This window comes from Capra hircus, chromosome 6 (genome assembly GCF_001704415.2).
Source record: "Capra hircus breed San Clemente chromosome 6, ASM170441v1, whole genome shotgun sequence".
Classification (NCBI taxonomy): Eukaryota; Metazoa; Chordata; class Mammalia; order Artiodactyla; family Bovidae; genus Capra; species Capra hircus.
This window is the reverse complement of record NC_030813.1, coordinates 26,056,844-26,074,191: the sequence shown is the minus strand read 5'-3', so window position 1 is coordinate 26,074,191 and position 17,348 is coordinate 26,056,844. Positions and strand designations below refer to the sequence as shown.

The 17,348-nt window shown below is 37.4% G+C and overlaps 1 protein-coding gene across 1 annotated transcript in view; it reads left to right on the top strand.

Moving 5' to 3' along the window:
- METAP1 (methionyl aminopeptidase 1) overlaps nt 1-17,348 on the top strand; it is a 56,758-nt gene that overhangs the window by 19,281 nt on the left and 20,129 nt on the right. Inside the window, exons 2-6 of the mRNA XM_018049294.1 lie at nt 3,861-3,912; nt 9,917-10,029; nt 10,981-11,041; nt 16,143-16,234; nt 16,955-17,038. Coding sequence (XP_017904783.1) covers nt 3,861-3,912; nt 9,917-10,029; nt 10,981-11,041; nt 16,143-16,234; nt 16,955-17,038 — 402 coding nt within the window. The remainder of the gene's footprint in view (nt 1-3,860; nt 3,913-9,916; nt 10,030-10,980; nt 11,042-16,142; nt 16,235-16,954; nt 17,039-17,348) is intronic.

Sequence of the window (17,348 nt, the reverse complement as noted above, 5' to 3'; positions counted from 1 at the left end):
GGTAATAATTAGAATTGAGAATTTGTTATTGACCACACATTTTTATACAGTTTTCCCTACGATATAGTTGAGGAAAGTGGGACTTAGAGATATTAAGATTTTTTCCCTCTATGTTGTACAGCTTATAAGTGATCCAGCCAGGGTACAGTTCTGACCTCAAAGTGCATGATTTTTGCCATTGCCTGAAACTTAGTTTAGAAAATCATGTGTTTTAAGTTGTTCCTACTTATAAGCCCTTTATGAAGTATGTATTATCCTTAGTAATAAGGAGGCGGTGGCAGTGGATTTTTGTAACATTTTAAATGCTGCTTTTACCTCTCCTCTCTGATGTTCTTTCCCCCTCCCTTTCTTGATTTAAATTGGTATGTAAACTTCTGTGTTCTCTAAATTGAATCAGTTGAGATAGAGATGTTATTTTATTTAAGGAAATATGCGTCAGCTTCTGTGAGGGTAAAAAAAGATGCTGGGTGAGGCAAAAGTATTTTGTTCACATAACCTATTTAGAAAAGCTTTATAAATAGGTTGTATCAGGTTGCCAATTATATAAAGGAAGATCTTATTTTGTAATTTTGATATGCATAAATTTAGTTACCACAGATTAGTTAAAACTAGTCTCCCAACCACACGGGTAATGACATGAAGTAAATGAGACTTTACCGCTAGCTATTCATTCCAGCTGACCTGCCTCTTGAGAAATCTGTATGCAGGTCAGGAAGCAACAGTTAGAACTGGACATGGAACAACAGACTGGTTCCAAATAGGAAAAGGAGTACGTCAAGGCTGTATATTGTCACCCTGCCTATTTAAGTTATATGCAGAGTACATCATGAGAAACGCTGGACTGGAAGAAGCACAAGCTGGAATCAAGATTGCCGGGAGAAATATCAATCACCTCAGATATGCAGATGACACCACCCTTAATGGCAGAAAGTGAAGAGGAACTAAAAAGCCTCTTGATGAAAGTGAAAGAGGAGAGTGAAAAAGTTGGCTTAAAGCTCAACATTCAGAAAACGAAGATCATGGCATCTGGTCCCATTACTTCATGGGAAATAGATGGGGACACAGTGGAAACAGTGTTAGACTTTATTTTTTGGGGCTCCAAAATCACTGCAAATGGTGAGTGCAGCCATGAAATTAAAAGACGCTTGCTCCTTGGAAGGAAAGTTTTGACCAACCTAGATAGCATATTCAAAAGCAGAGACATTACTTTGCCAACAAAGATCCGTCTAGTCAAGGCTATGGTTTTTCCAGTAGTCATGTATGGATGTGAGAGTTGGACTGTGAAGAAAGCTGAGCACTGAAGAATTGGTGCTTTTGAACTGTGGTGTTGGAGAAGACTCTTGAGAGTCTCTTGGACTGCAAGGGGATCCATCCAGTCCATTCTGAAGGAGATCAGCCCTATGATTTCTTTGGAAGGAATGACGTTAAAGCTGAAACTCCAGTACTTTGTCCACCTCATGGGAAGAGTTGACTCATTGGAAAAGACTCTGATGCTGGGAGGGATTGGGGGCAGGAGGAGAAGGGGACGACAGAGGATGAGATAGGTGGATGGCATCACAGACTCGATGGACGTGAGTCTGAGTGAACTCCGGGAGTTGGTGATGGACAGGGAGGCCTGGCGTGCTGTGATTCATGGGGTTGCAAATAGTCGGACACGACTGAGCGACTGAACTGAACTGAACTGAGCTGATCTGATTCATTCCTCAGATGACCTCGGAAATCACAGCCCTGCATCTTGATTAGTGAGTGGCCAGCCCCTCTCCTTTTTTCAAGCCTGTCAGTGATTGGTCCCTGGGCATCTGTAACGTGGTTCTCTTGTAGACAGCAGAGCCTTGTAGTTGCCTAGCTTTCTTGTTCTCCAGTGATAAACTTACATGACACTTTACAAAAATGAATCATTGAAAGAGGGAATTGGCTAAGAAGAAAATGCAACAAAGAAACGCTAGGTGTTAGTGCTGGACGTGAAACCTAAGTGGAATATAAATGAAATTGTAGAAGAAATAGCTGGCTGTGGGGATGTTGACACTGAATGAATGCCCACCAATGAATACCCACCATTCTAGAGACTCTAGACATGCAGTCAGAGGATCTCAGAAACAGGCTGGTTATTATAAATGAGGAAAATGGTTGTGATGAAAAGAATCAATAATGTCTTCGGGGAAGGAACATCAATAAGAACTTTACATTAAAGGAACTCGCAGAGATATTGAAAGTGCAGAGGATAAAATTTGGAAGGTATTGCAAACCTCGAAAGTATACCAAGCATGAAAAAGATGCTCACTCCATCTGCTGAGTTATTCAGTGAGAAGGCACACAGATTCAGATTAGTCCTGATTAGTTTTCTTTTCAACCTTATTTATTTTTAATTGAAAGATAATGTTTTACAGTATTGTGTTGTTTTCTGCCATACATCTGAAAAGTTTTTGAATAAAAAAGTAAAATACTCTAATTATCAACATATCTAATATTTTAAATTACAGTATACTAAACAAAATTTTCAGTTTCCTGTATATTTATAACCTAGAGTAAGAGAGTTTTTAATATTTTGGCAAAAAGTTTTGAAGGTCATGGAACAATTTAAAATTTTCCTGTTGATTTTGAAGATTGGTTTTTACGTTTACAGATTGTACAATGGTTTTTAATGGTTCTACACTACTGTGCATAGCAAGGATTGCCTGTATTAAAAGCCAGTGTTTTGGAGTTTTTCAGAACCATTCTGTGTACTAACAGGAGTTTTAATTTTGGTTTTGTTGATGGAGATCAGGGATGCATAACCAAGTTGTCATCAGGCTGTTCTTTGTTTAAAACCCTTTAATGGCTTTCGTTATCATTAAAATAGAGCAGACTCTTCAACGTGATCTGATCCCTGCCTCTGTCTTTAGTTCTTGTGTGCTAGCACTGTGTATTTTCCTTTTTAGCCCTTAGGACTTAAGAAAGTGAAAATGTTAGTTGCCCAGTTGTGTCTGACTCTCTGTGACCCCATGGACTGTAGCCCACCAGGCTCCTCTTTCCACGGAAGTGTCTGGAATAGAATACTGGAGTGGGTTGCCATTTCCTCCTCCAGGAGATCTTCCGGACCCAGGGATTGAACCTGGGTTTCCTGTGTTGCAGACAGATTCTTTACCATCTGTGCCACCAAGGAAGGCTTCCTTAGGATTAAACGATGTATTTAATTGTATAATTAGCCGTGTAATATTTGTGTCCAATGGACCTATATTGTTTACTACCGAATGCCCAGCACCTGGGTACATATAAGCATATGCATACATGTCCATTCATTCATATCAATATACAGTGCATGTTATACCCGCAGGGCACTCTGTACATTATATGTGCATAGATATATTTTTTCCTGTGGAGAAGAATGGTTACTTTCCCAAGATTCTCAAAGAATTCAGTGGTCTGAAAAAGTAGAATATTGCACTATAGGAATTGATACAGTGAAATGAATACTCAGCCTAGATGGTATCATTAAACATTAAAGATGTTCGCTTTCCAGTCTCAAACTGCATTTGAATATTTGGACATATAAGGTATTATATATAGCCCTGAACAAGCATTTAAAATTACTGCATTGTCTGTAGAACATAAAATTCATTTTAAAAATGGTTATCTGTGTTGGGATATACTAACATAGTGGTGATATATGATGAACTGGGAATCAAACTACTATAAATCATGGAGGAATCTACAAATTTTTCCTTATTTTTTTTTCCTCCTAGTGTGTGATTGCTCCACTGGTTCAGGATTCTTTTCAAATACTTCAAAATAATTTGATAACATAAAATTGAAATATAACTATGACTAAAATGTTTCCAATTAAGGAAAGTGACACAGATTTTCATGTTTGTTCTTTTTAGGAATGTTTTAAAGGAAGTTGGGCAACTCACAAGTTATTGCATAAGAAAGCAAGTAAGTAAAGTTACGCATCTCTGTACTATTTTTCATAGAAGTGACTTCTTGCAGAAGACAAGAATTCTTCCAGCTCTGTAAGTGTGTATTTGAATGTTCTGACAGTATATAATCCCAGAGGCTAGAATTAGGACAATTTTGTGCTTTGCGGTATTCAATCCTGTAAGTAAAATGAGAATGAGTAATACCTTTGTTAATCTTGTATTGCATATGTACCATGAAAACATGAGATGGTTGCTACGATAGTTGGATTGGCTTGAGCAGTACCAGAGAATGTCCTGATTTGGCGTCTGGCGCCATCTCTCTCCTGTGCTTAAAGCATTTGCGTGTTGCAGGCAGGGGTACAGGAGCTCCATTTAATCAGATTGCTTTTGTTTTTGCCTAGTGTCACTCCAGTACTCTAGCCTGGAAAATCCCATGGATGGAGGAGCCTGGTGGGCTGCAGTCCATGGGGTCCCTAGGAGTCGGACACGATTAAGCGACTTGACTTTCACTTTTCACTTTAATGCATTGGAGAAGGAAATGGCAACCCACTCCAGTATTCTTGCCTGGAGAATCCCAGGGACAGAGGAGCCTGGTGGGCTGCCGTCTATGCGGTCACACAGAGTCGGACACAACTGAAGCGACTTAAGCAGCAGCAGCAGTGTCAATTTCAATAGCTTTGTGTAACTCAGAATTGTATCACTTTGTTTTTTTGGTGTTTTAATGTTGTTACTTGTAGCCTGATGTTTAATTTTTTTTTGAAGTTCCTTTGTGAAACACCACAAATTGAAACTATTGGCTACTTTTTTAGCTATTGCTGTCAGCCACACTGATCTATCACTGATTCAAGTCATCTTTCCTGCCTTGGCGACTCATCCTATAAATTTAAGCCTTTAGGGTGGCTAGCTCAAGACAACTCATCACAATTACTTGAAAATTGACAAGGGCTTTTTGTTCTTATAGCATTGCCATCCTCATGGATGAAGGACTGGCAGATGGTACATGGTTCTTGGTATAAGGCTTCTTTTTCAACTTAATTGATTTTGTATTATTTTTAGTTCATCTACTTTATATTTTTAAGGAGTTTGCTGATTTAGTAAAGTTTGGTAGATTGTTTTTTGTTTATATACCTTCAAAATCTCATTGAGATCAATTTAACCACCATTTGAAGGAAAAGGAAATAAAAATTTAAAAAGACATTCTGTGGTTATATAAAGTGAAGTCTGCATTTAGTGGAAGTGCTAAGGCTATTGTGGGAGGAAATATGGTTAAAGATGGGGAAAAGTGATTGTGAGTAAATGAGTTTAAAAAAACATAAATGACAGGATTTGTTACCTCAAAGGATAGAGATAGGTTTAAATATGCCACTTTATTTTATTTACTCATTCTTTAGATACTGTGCATCAGATGTGTTAGGTAATTTTAGAGCTCTTTGAGCCAATTATTAACATTTTATTACCCAGGAACTTATGGAGGAAGGCATGGCAACCCACTCCAGTATTCTTGCCTTAAGAATCCCATGGACAGAGAAGCCTGGCGGGCTACAGTCCCTGGGGTCACAGAGAGTCGGACATGAGTGAGCAACTTAGCGTGCACGCAGGCACCCAGGAGCGGAAAGCATAGGGAACTGAAGGATCGAGGTGAAAGAGTATGCTACTAAAAGAACTTGAAATGAGTCTCTTCTCCAGGTGTTTGCCAGCTCGTTGAAGTGTGCTTGTTTCTTCAATATTGAGTTTCTGAAGATAGAACTATTTTATTATGACTTATGCTACAAGACAGTTAAACAGCTGGTGTTCCCTAGGTGATTTTTACTGTATTGGACTGAAACTACTTGTATTTTATGTATATCTCTGGAGTTTAGTATGATGCCATGTTTCAGATTGTGCCCTCGTGGATCTGATGGGATTAGGTTCACTGGGTGAGCCTAATATTCTTAATCCTTTTGGGTGGTGTTGGGTAGAGTCAGCCCTCAGCTGGCCAGTCCTGTGTTTTTCACACCCTAATAACCATAGTGGGTGACAGTCTAAGAGGAGGGGATGGTGTGGGGAAAGATGATCTCCAGAGCTAAGAAGAGTATTGAGAAAGGGAATAGGGGAAAAAAGAAATGAGAGGTAGGGTTGGGCTGGGAAGCAACCAGGGTGGCTTAAAAGATAGCTCCTTAGTCCAAGAAATTATAGTGAGATAATGTAGCAAATAGTTATGTGTACTGATCTCTAATTAAAGATGACTGATTCGTATTTATGTTCATGTGGTGTATTGGTTTGTAATTTGCTTTTATATCTTTGACTGGATCTGGCGTTAGAGTAATCCTGGACTCATAAAATGGGAAATGTCTCCTCCCCTTCTTTTTTCTGGAAGAGGTTGTGTAGTATTGATATTATTTCTTCTGAAAATGTTTGCTGCTGCTGCTGAGTCGCTTCAGTTGTGTCCAACTCTGTGCGACCCCATAGACGGTAGCCTACCAGGCTCTCCTGTCCCTGGGATTCTCCAGGCAAGAACACTGGAATGGGTTGCCATTTTCTTCTCCAGTGCATGAAAGTGAAAGGGAAGTCGCTCAGTCGTGTCCGACTCTTCACGACCCCATGGACTGCAGCCTACCAGGTCCTCCACCCATGGGATTTTCCAGGCAAGAGTGCTGGAGTGGGGTGCCATTGCCTTCTCCAGAAAATGTTTGCTAATGAAATAGTTTGCACTTGCAGGAGTTTTCTTGGTTGCAGAAGTTAATGAGGCCTTAGGAAAGTTCCAAGTGTGAGTTAAAGAGCAACATTTATTTTTCATGTGTCCTAGGGAAGAAGACCACTTGGCTGTAACATCTTGAAAAGCCTGTAATGCTGATGCTTGGGTGTATTTTTCCTATGCATACCTACTGCCAGAGTTTACGTAGTATTAGCATTTGCCTTTGGTCTGATCTGTGTAAGTTGTAGCACTTCACACCTCAATACTGTATTAGTGTACACTTTTACACTTAGCGCTGACACACTCAGTTTCTTTGTCGCTGATTTTCCTAAAGTAAAAAGGTGGATGTGTTTGACAAGTGTCTTTCGGATAGCCAAAAATGTGATATAAAAACTCACTTAAAAAAAGAGAATCTCTATGGGAATTCTCTGGCGGTCCAGCCGGACACAGTGCTTTTGCTGCCGTGGCTGGGGTTCAGTCCCTGGCTGGGGAACTAAGATCCCCACAAGCCACGTGGCGCAGCCAGAACAAACCAACCACCTCTAAATAACACTTTTTCTTCTACTCTACTGCCCTTCCAAGCTAGTATGCTTGAGTTTTAGACTGTACAGGGAAGAGGTTAGGTAATATTTCAGAACTGGTTGCAGCAAGCTTTGTGAGCACGGATTACTCTAAGCCTTACCTCCAAACTACCGAAATCATGGGTTTGTTGTGAGGGTTAAATGGGCAGTAATTAGTAAGTGCTCAGCAGCCATTTGTTGGGAGAACTGAGTCAGGATTGTGGTCAGAAAATTCTGTCCCAGGCAGAGCTTAGATACATGCAGTTTTTTGTGAAAGCTGACTGGAGGAGGCCACGTGTTTTAGAGAAGAAGAATACGATGTGTAATACTTGAGATCTGACCTTGTACGTTTCGGGTGCTCTCTGACACCACCTGCAGCTTACCTGGCCCTGTTGCATGGTGATGTGTGAAAGATAACTTACAGGTGTTTTTTTCTGCTGGCCTATGCTTTCACAGTCTTTGTGAAAAGAGCAGTTAGTGTGCAATTTTGTTACCAACCCCCTGTCAAATCTCTGTTTATTGGATTTCTGTTATGTGTTTAGGACTTAGAGACTTAGATCAAATTTATCCTTAAATAGTTTGATTTATTTTGGAAGAATGACTTTCCCTAAGTAAATTATACCTAGAGATTAGAAAATAACTTGCTATATTTCATTCTTGTCTAGCTAGCTTTTGGGTTATAATGCTTGTTTGAGGTCTGCTTTGAATTCTCTTGAAAATTGGTTGTGGACAGTTCAGAATCCAGATCAGTAGGAAGCTTTGAAAGGTTTTACATCCTTCCTTTTCCCTGCAGTCTCCCTTGGAGTATGTTAAAGCAAAAAGCCTGCATCTTCATTGCTATTCTGTGCTATATTTCTGGTGAAAATTATTCTTGAGTTTCATAATTCAGACAGAAGCACTTGGTGCTATCACAGCCAAAGCAGGTTATCAGGCCTGCATTTAAAACTAGTTTCTATAATGTTTGGGGGCTTTGCTGGTGGCTCAGACAGTAAAGTGTCTGTCTGCAGTGCAGGAGACCCGGGTTCAATCCCTGGGTCAGGAAGATCCTCTGGAGAAGGAAATGGCAACTCACTGCAGTACTCTTGTCTAGAAAATTCCATGGATGGAGGAGCCTGATGGACTACAGTCCGTGGGGTCGCAAAGAGTCAGATGCAACTGAACAACTTCACTTTCACTTCACTATAATGTTTAACCCCAGTGGCAATGAATAGAGTCCATTTTTGTCCTGGAATGAAAAACAGCTTTCCTATTGACATTGGCATTCACAGAGGCTTTCTTGAGCTTCATAGGGGAGAAAAATACCTAAAATTCAGTAGCATAGTAGAGCTTTTCTTTCTCTTTTCTCTTCTTATTCTTTTCTATTATTCTACTTCAATGTACTATTATAAATACATTTTCTTCCAAAATAATGTGAATGGATTGGTTGTATTTTTGCATTCTTGTCAATTGCACGTCAAGGGTCTTTCACTCCTAAGTTGACCACGTGCTTTGTGGAGAGAATACTCTACTAGTAACCAGCATTTCCACATTTCTCTGCCCATGTGAACCAAACTTCCCCTGTTCCCTCATCTGTAAAATGAGAAAATGAGACTAGATTATTTTTTTCTGTTGTTGTTGATAACTTTAGTCACCATGCTGTACATTATATCCCCAGGACTTATTTATCACATGACTGGATTTTTGTACCTTTTGACCACCTTCACTCATTTCACCATTCCTCTTTGGCTTGAAATGTCTATTCTCCCATTTTGTATTTTAAATAGATTACTTAAAGGGGAGTATTTTTTTTGTTTGTTTTTTTCTAAAATTATTTGAAGACTGACTTTTAAAACCTGTGATAGCACCACAGTAATCAGGAAAAGATCAGTATGCATTGAGAAGTATGTAGGCTCTTGCTGTGGGAGGGATTTGAATTCCTGCTGTTTAAAGTTTCGGGTTGACAGTTCTGTTTTAGTTTGTAGATAGAGCAGTGTGCTCAGATACCATTGAGGGTATGTTCTGTGTGAAAAGATTTTAGGTGCATTTCAGTTAATGCAGCATTATGTATTATTAACTAACCTGGTAGTGGGGTCTTTGGTTCTTATGTTTCTAATGAATTTTCAGTAACTTTTGATGGATTATTCCCTCCCCTTATCTTTGCCTTTTCCTACTCCCTTCTATTACCTACTTCCTTCTGTTACCTTCTTCCTGAAAAAAAAAAAGCAGACGATACTCATAAAGTTTTCAAAGCAACTTAAAATGTTTCCTTGACAGTCTGTCATCAGCTGAGTGAGAAGTTTTTTATTTTTTAAACTTTAAATTTGCTTGGGGATTATTTAGAATCTGTTCTTTTAGTAAAAACATGGAACCCATTGATAATGTCTGCCCTCAGCTGGGAAGTTTTGACTAGGCTCACATTTTATATTTCAAAAAACAGGCTTCCTATAAATTGACATTGTAGAGAGAATGCATTTAGCATTCATTTGAGAAAAGGAGTTTGACCACGTGCTGTTCCTATTCAACATTGTATAATAACTGATGATATGTTTAGTTTGGGGTTTTTCTCCCAAGACGCTTAGATCTTTCAGGAGTCAGAGGGTTGTGGATAGAGCAAGAACATAGTATTTTGGGGATTCAGGTTAAGAACATAGTATTTTGGGGATTCAGGTTAAGGTGGAAGTTTGCTTGATTTTGTGCCTGGGCTCTTTGGCTTGGCTTTCAAGTATGTGATTGTTAAAAGTATGATGATGCTTAGTAGCTTGAGTGCTCAGGCATTTCTTTCTCTCATTCATCCATCCATCTCCCAGAAGATGAAAAGGCCAAGCGAGAAGTGTCTTCCTGGACTGTAGAAGGTGATATCAACACTGACCCATGGGCAGGTTATCGATATACTGGAAAACTCAGACCCCATTATCCACTGGTGAGTAAATAAGGTAATAAAAATTTAATATTTTTTTAAACCAGTCTTCATAATTTTCAGTTTCCTAAAAATAGTCCTTATAATTTGTATTCTGATTATGAATCATGTGATCAGGATTAAGGTTACAGTGTAGCTTTTTAGCTTTCATGGTATGTTGTTTACAAGTTAGTAGGGATAATTGCCAGTCGTGGGTGAAGCAGAAGAAATTTTAGATTAAGGATCAAGACTTCCTTAATTTTTTTTTAAAAAATGAGGTAGAATAGATATTTTTAGGCCAGCATAATGGGAGTATATATTACTACTTTTCTAAAATTTTTTTTACTGTGATATAGTTCTACTTTAATTTAGATAAGACTTTTCTGCCCCCCTTGCTCCTTCCTCTGTTTTCGGCAGACTGACTTCAGTCTTAACCTCGGAATTGATTTAAGTTGAAATTTGTCATTCTGAAATATATAAATTCTTCTTACTGTTATCTTTTTATTAAAGAAGTACATCCTTAATTTTTAAAATTTGGAAAAATATAAGAAAGTCTCTTTAATTGTAGTTTCCAGAGATAATAACCAGGAACATAATGGTGTACATTTACTTCGAGACAACATTTCATTATTGCTTTGGTTCACCGATTTGTTTGGAGCAACACAGGCGCCTGTCTTGTCTGTGTGTAATCGCAGATCTTCAGTGCCCTCTGGCACTCTCTGTCGCTTACATATTCTGGGAAGGGGCATGACAGTAGCACCAGAAAGTAAAGCTCAATCCTCACGAAATACATATGTTGTGATATTTAAGATGTCCTGTAAACCTTTTTTTTTTTTTTTTTCATTTAAATGAGATGAATGAATTTTTTATTTGGTATTTATCACCCCACTTTTATTTGTGTTGTTAGTAGATTTTAATAATGAAAGTTACTGTCACATTTGAATCGGATCCAGCTAACCTCTTTGTTGTTTTCAGATGCCAACAAGGCCAGTGCCAAGTTATATTCAAAGACCAGATTATGCCGATCACCCTTTAGGTAAATTCTGCTGTGCTGTTTCTTCGTATTTTCAGTTTATGAGCTTGATGACTGCTACAAAAAAAAAAAAAGAGTCCTTTTTTAGTAGAAAATTTTCATTGCTGCATTTCTGCTTTTTTTTTTCAAGATAAACTAGAATATTTGAATTAAAAATTATTTCCTCACACTAGAAATCTAATCAATTCTGAAGACATTGTTTATATAGCTGTTACAGGCTACCTCCAACATAATACTGTATTTTGTGTTGTTATATCAAAGTATAGCTTTTAAAAAGAAGTTATTTTAACATGTTCTCCTACATTAATTAAATAATACCTGTTTAGATAAAAGCAGATGGTGGAGGCTCTGAGTGCATGCCTAACTAAAGATTCTGTACTGTAGCAGTAATAGAAATAGCAGTAATGGGATGATAATAATAGTAATAGTGATGCTGATGATTCTATAATTGATACGTATTTTGTCATAACTGTGTGTCAACTTCTTTACGTGTATTACTCCATTTTATACTTTGAGCACTCCTCTGGTGGGTTCTATTGTCTTCTCCATTTTATAGTTAATTATAATGAGACATAGAGAAGATAGGTAATTTGCAGCATGGCGGTGGTTTAGTCGAGAAGTGTCCATCTCTTGCAACCCCATGGACTGTAGCCTGCCAGGCTCCTCTGTCCGTGGAACTTCCCCAGGTGAGAATACTGGAATGGGTTGCCATTTCCTGCTCCAGGGGATCTTCCCTCCCCAGGAATTGAACCTCAGTCTCCTGCATTGTAGGCAGATTCTTAACACTGAGCCACCAGGGGTGCCCAATTTGCAGCATAGGTTCTGTGAAATTACTGAGTTTGCATGTCAAAAATGGTTGCATGTCAGCATTTTCATGTGGTTTAATCTACCAAACTAAGCTACTGTTGCTTTTCTTCTCCAAGACAAAAAGGAACTGTGTTAAGTTCTTACGAATCTAATTTGAAAATGTAATTAAACTCCATTGTTTCAGATAAATTGAAGGGAGTCTGAATGATAGAATACTGTTAATTTTATTACAGTGTATTTCATATTCTAGAGTATAGTTTTAAATCGCATCTTTAAAAAGTACGCAGATAAGGCCTTCTCTGGTGGTCCAGTGGCTAAGACTCTATGCCCCCAGTGTAGAGTGACAGGGTTCAATCCCTGGTCAGGGAACTAGATCCCACATGCTGCAACGAAAGAGCCTGCATTCCCCCCCCACCCCCCACAATACAGCAACAAAAAAGAACATAGATACGGTAAATTCTGGTGGGATAAAATGTTATGAGGGGAAAAGTGAGTACGTTTCCCCAGAAATAATCATGGTTAATGACTTCTTGCAGAACTTTTCAGCAGTCTTTGTTGCGCATACACACATTAGCACCGTCCATCCAATTATACAAAAAATGAACACGCATATACAGCTTTTCACCTTGTGTTACTGTATTTTATGTTGTAAATATTCCATATAAGTTCACATAAAACCATTTGTTTTTAATGAGTGAAATATTCCACTGTGTGTACGTGTTATAATTTATTAAACCAGACTCCTATTAATTTATTTCTAGGGTTTTTTTTCCAATTTATTTCTAGATTATTTCCAGGTTTTATTTCTTCCAGTTTGACCACAGGAACTGTTTTTGTGCACCCTGTTCATGTGCATCTTTGTGCACGTGTCAAGAGTATTTCTGTAAGCAAATTGTCTAAAGTAAAACAGCTACATCACAGGATACATGCATTTAAAAAATTTTGAGAGATAATTACAAATCTCAGTGATTCTTTAGTTAAAAACATGTGAGACTCTATTTTCTTCTGTCTTCCTCAGCTTAGTATGTTATCAAGTTTTATGATCTGTGCTGATCTGAAAGATGAAAGATGATACTTTGCATTTGTTTTAATTTGCATTTTTAAGTTATGAGTAAGGTTGAGCATCTCTTTACTTTTATTATTATTTATTTATTTAATTTATTTATTGGGCTGTGCCAGGTCTTAGTTGCAGCATGTGGGATCTAGTTCCCTGACCAGGAATTGAACCTCGGCCCCCTGTATTGGGAGCTCAAAGTCTTAGCCACTGGACCAGCAGGGAAGTCCCCATCTCTTTACTTTTAAAAATCATTTGTATTTTTCCTTTTGAACTGTCTATTCATATCCTTAGCCTTATTTCCCCCCTCTCAGATTACTTAGTTTTTTCCATACTGACTTATAAACTTTCTTTCTATATTGAGGAAAATAATCTCTATATTGAGGAAAATATTGATGTACTATAAAATGTTTTCTCCCAAGCAGATAGTTACATTTTTGTCTTTGTTTATAACATTACATTTATGACAAACTTTCAACATTATTTTGTAGTAAAATTTGTCTGTTTTCTTTTAAGGTATTTATGGCTTTACAACCTAGAAAGACCTTTTTGGTTCAGAGATAATAAAAATATTTTCCTATGATTTCTTCTACTATTTCTGTGATTTTACTCTTTGTGTGTGTGATAAAATTTTGGGCCCATGTGAAACTTATTTATTATTAGGAGTGAAGTAGGGCTGCAACTTAATTTTTTCCCAGAAGAATATCTGGTTGTCACGTCAGTGATTGTTTTTAAAAATCAGTCTTTTTCTTACTGGTATAAGATGTAACCTATATCACTGTATTATATTTTCATATATCTTTGGGTCTGTTTCTGGATTCTGTTCTGTTTCACTAACTTACTTGTCTAATCATATGCCATCACCAAACTCTTAATTATTATAGCTATAGAGTGTTTTACTCGCTCCAGTGTTCTTGCCTGGAGAATCCCAGGGATGGGGGAGCCTGGTGGGCTGCCGTCTATGGGGTCGCACAGAGTTGGACACGACTGAAGCGACTTAGCAGCAGCAGCAGCAGCAGCATAGAGTGTTTTAATATTTGGTAGGCCTTGTTGCAGAGAAGGCAATGGCACCCGACTCCAGTACTCTTGCCTGGAAAATCCAATGGATGGAGGAGCCTGGTAGGCTGCAGTCCATGGGGTCGCTAAGAGTCGGACACGACTGAGCGACTTCACTTTCACTTTTCACTTTCATGCATTGGAGAAGGAAATGGCAACCCACTCCAGTGTTCTTGCCTGGAGAATCCCAAGGACGGGGGAGCCTGGTGGGCTGCCGTCTCTGGGGTTGCACAGAGTCGGACATGACTGAAGTGACTTAGCAGTAGCAGGCCTTGTTGCGCCCATCTTTCCTCTTCTTCAGAATTTTCCTGACTCTTCTTGCATGTTTGTTTTTCCATGTGAAATTTAGGATCAGCTTGTCTGGTTTCTAAAAATGTCCTATTACCATTTTTTATGGGGATAGTATTAAATTTATAGACTAACTTTGGAAGAATAGACACTTTTACAATATTGAGTCTTCCTATCCAAGAACAGGGTATGTTTTTCTATTTTATTTGTCTCCTTTATGTCTTTCAATGGTATTTTAAAATTTTCTTCATTAGGTCTTTTAACATTAAGTTATTCCTGGATATTTTATCTTTTTAAGTTATTCTTGTGAATATAGTATCTTCCGTATTTTTTGATCTGATGTTTTCATAGCTCAGTTGGTAAAGAATCTGCCTGCAGTGCAGGAAACCCTGGTTCAATTCCTGGGTTGGGAAGATCCCCTGGAGAAGGGATAGGCTACCCAGTCCAGTATTCTTGGGCTTCCCTTGTGGCTCAGCTGGTAAAGAATCTGCCTGTGGTGGGGAATACCTGGGTTTGATCCCTGAGTTGGGAAGATCTCCTGGAGAAGGGAACAGCTCCCCACTCGAGTATTCTGGCCTGGAGAATTCCATGGGCTGTATAGTGCATGGGATCGCAAAGAGTTAGACACGACTGAGCAACTTTCACTTTCACTTTGTGTATGGCAGAGTTATTGATTTTTATATATTATAATCTGCCAACTTGCTGAATTCTTATTTCTAGTTATTTTCCAGGTATTCCCTTGTTCTAGGGATATATAATCATATCTGAAATCCATAAAGATTTTGTCCTTTTCTTTCTAAGTTTATATGTCTTATTTCTTTCTCTAGTTAAGTATATCTGCAGTATTGTCAGAACAGTGCTAACAATACTAGCGCTGATAGTGGGCATTCCATGATGTTGGTTCTTGGCTTGAGATTTGTATTTATCATGTAAAGGTGATAGCTGGCTGTGTTATCAGAGCTGTCTTTGTAGATGATCATTTATTTTCCATTCTTTAATCTATGACTCTGACAAGTTATATTGATAGTTAATATTGAATTATACCTGTCTTTCCAATATGAATTTCACTCAGTTCATGGTGTGCTGTGTTTTTTGGATTTTGCTAGATAATATTTCATTTGGGATTTTTATATCAGCATTTATAAAAAGTAGTTTATGGTTATAGTCTTTTTGTCAGATTTTGAAATTATTATTGTACTAACTTTAATGCTTTTCAGTATATGAATAAATTAAGCTGATTTTATTAGTGAAAATTCTTAGGGCAATATTTTTCAAACTTTTTTTGATTGTGAACCAGAGTGAGAACTGTATTTTATAACATAATCTGTATATATGTGTGTGTGTAAATTAATAGCCAAACGTTTCACAACAGCCTGTATATAGTCTATTTTCTATTCAGTTTATTTACTTAAAAAAAAAAATGTTAAGTCATAGCCCTCTAATAGCCACTAAATGATCACAAGTTGCAGTTTGAAAAATACTGACTTAGGTTCCAGTTTTAAAAAATAAATGAGTGTAATTAATTCATCAGGTGCTGTATATGCTTGCTACATAGGAGATGATCATGAAAACAGATAGAAACTAATTAGATGGTGCTATTCAAATGTAGATCATTTATTGACCTTATTAACACACTGCCTGTCAGATAATAAATAGGCCATCTTGACTGATTTCTAATAAATCTGAAAATTTGTTCTTTAGAATTCTTCCTTCAGTTTGTTCAGCAAATTTCATGTTGAAAGTATTTTTTCAGAAACCCTGACCTGGACCCTCCCGTATTATGAGATACCATTGTGTGAAATAGACTTGACTATTATTTTATCATTGGGGAGTAATTATGCTTTTATATACTACATCTTTTTGTTCATTTTGGTTTTACTTAGTGATTTTCTTTTCCAGGAATGTCCGAATCTGAGCAAGCTCTTAAAGGTACTTCTCAAATTAAGTTACTCTCATCTGAAGATATAGAAGGGATGCGGCTTGTATGTAGGGTAAGAGTTTTCCCCTCCTTCTAGGATAGGACTTGTTTAAGTAGTTACAACACATGAAGTCAATGATTTGCCCTTGTACAAAGGTGGCAGATGTTACACAGTAAGACTGACTGGCCATTTTATTTTATTTTTTTTGGAAAAAAAGTTTTTATTAAGATATAGTTGATTTACAATGTTGTATTAATTTCTGCTGTACATCTAAGTGATTCAGTTAGGCATACATTCTTTTTTATATTCTTTTCCATTATGTTTGTTCCAGGATATTGAACATGGTTTCCTGTACTGCGCAGTAGGACCCTGTTCTCCATCCATTCCTTATGTAACAGTTATTTGCTATGGTTCTTTGATGAAAATCATTTATCTATTCTTTTATTTCCCTCCCTTTCCTTCTCCACCGTAGAATTGTGAGAAGCCTCAAACTTCATTATTTGTTTAGATTACTTGAGATGTACATTTTCACATAGAAGTCGTCAAGTGTACGAATTAAACTATTTGCTAGCTAGCTCAATTTTATTTATGTTTACACAGACATACATACACATTTATTAATGAGTAGTAAAAATATGTTAGAAATACATGTAAATAGTTATAAAAATTCAGGATTATAATATTCAAGGTGAGATTCATTTTGTCAGTATCCCGAAAATCTAAGTACAGAGGGTACAGTTTCTAATGCTACTTCATTTCTTCTCTGATGTATGAAGTGTTTCTCTTTTACAGCTTGCTAGAGAAGTATTGGACATTGCCGCTGGGATGATTAAACCAGGTGTAACTACTGAAGAAATAGATCATGCTGTACACTTAGTAAGAATTTTACCTTTATGCTTTGAGAAATTTTTTATACTGTTAGATGTCTTAGACTTATAAATAAAGTAAACCTAAGTTCTGAATATCTACACTTGGCTAAAAACTAATTGAAGGCAAATTTTTCACTTTGTTTCAAATATAAAAAAATATTCAACAGACATTATCCCATCTGTAAGTATCCAATATTGGGGTCTGAGGTAAGCCCGAAGTACCTTGTTTCTGAAACCTCACATTTTATAACATTTTAGTTTAGCTTTTACAGGATGATTAATTTATTACTGCTTTAGGTAAATCATGCTACCGCGTG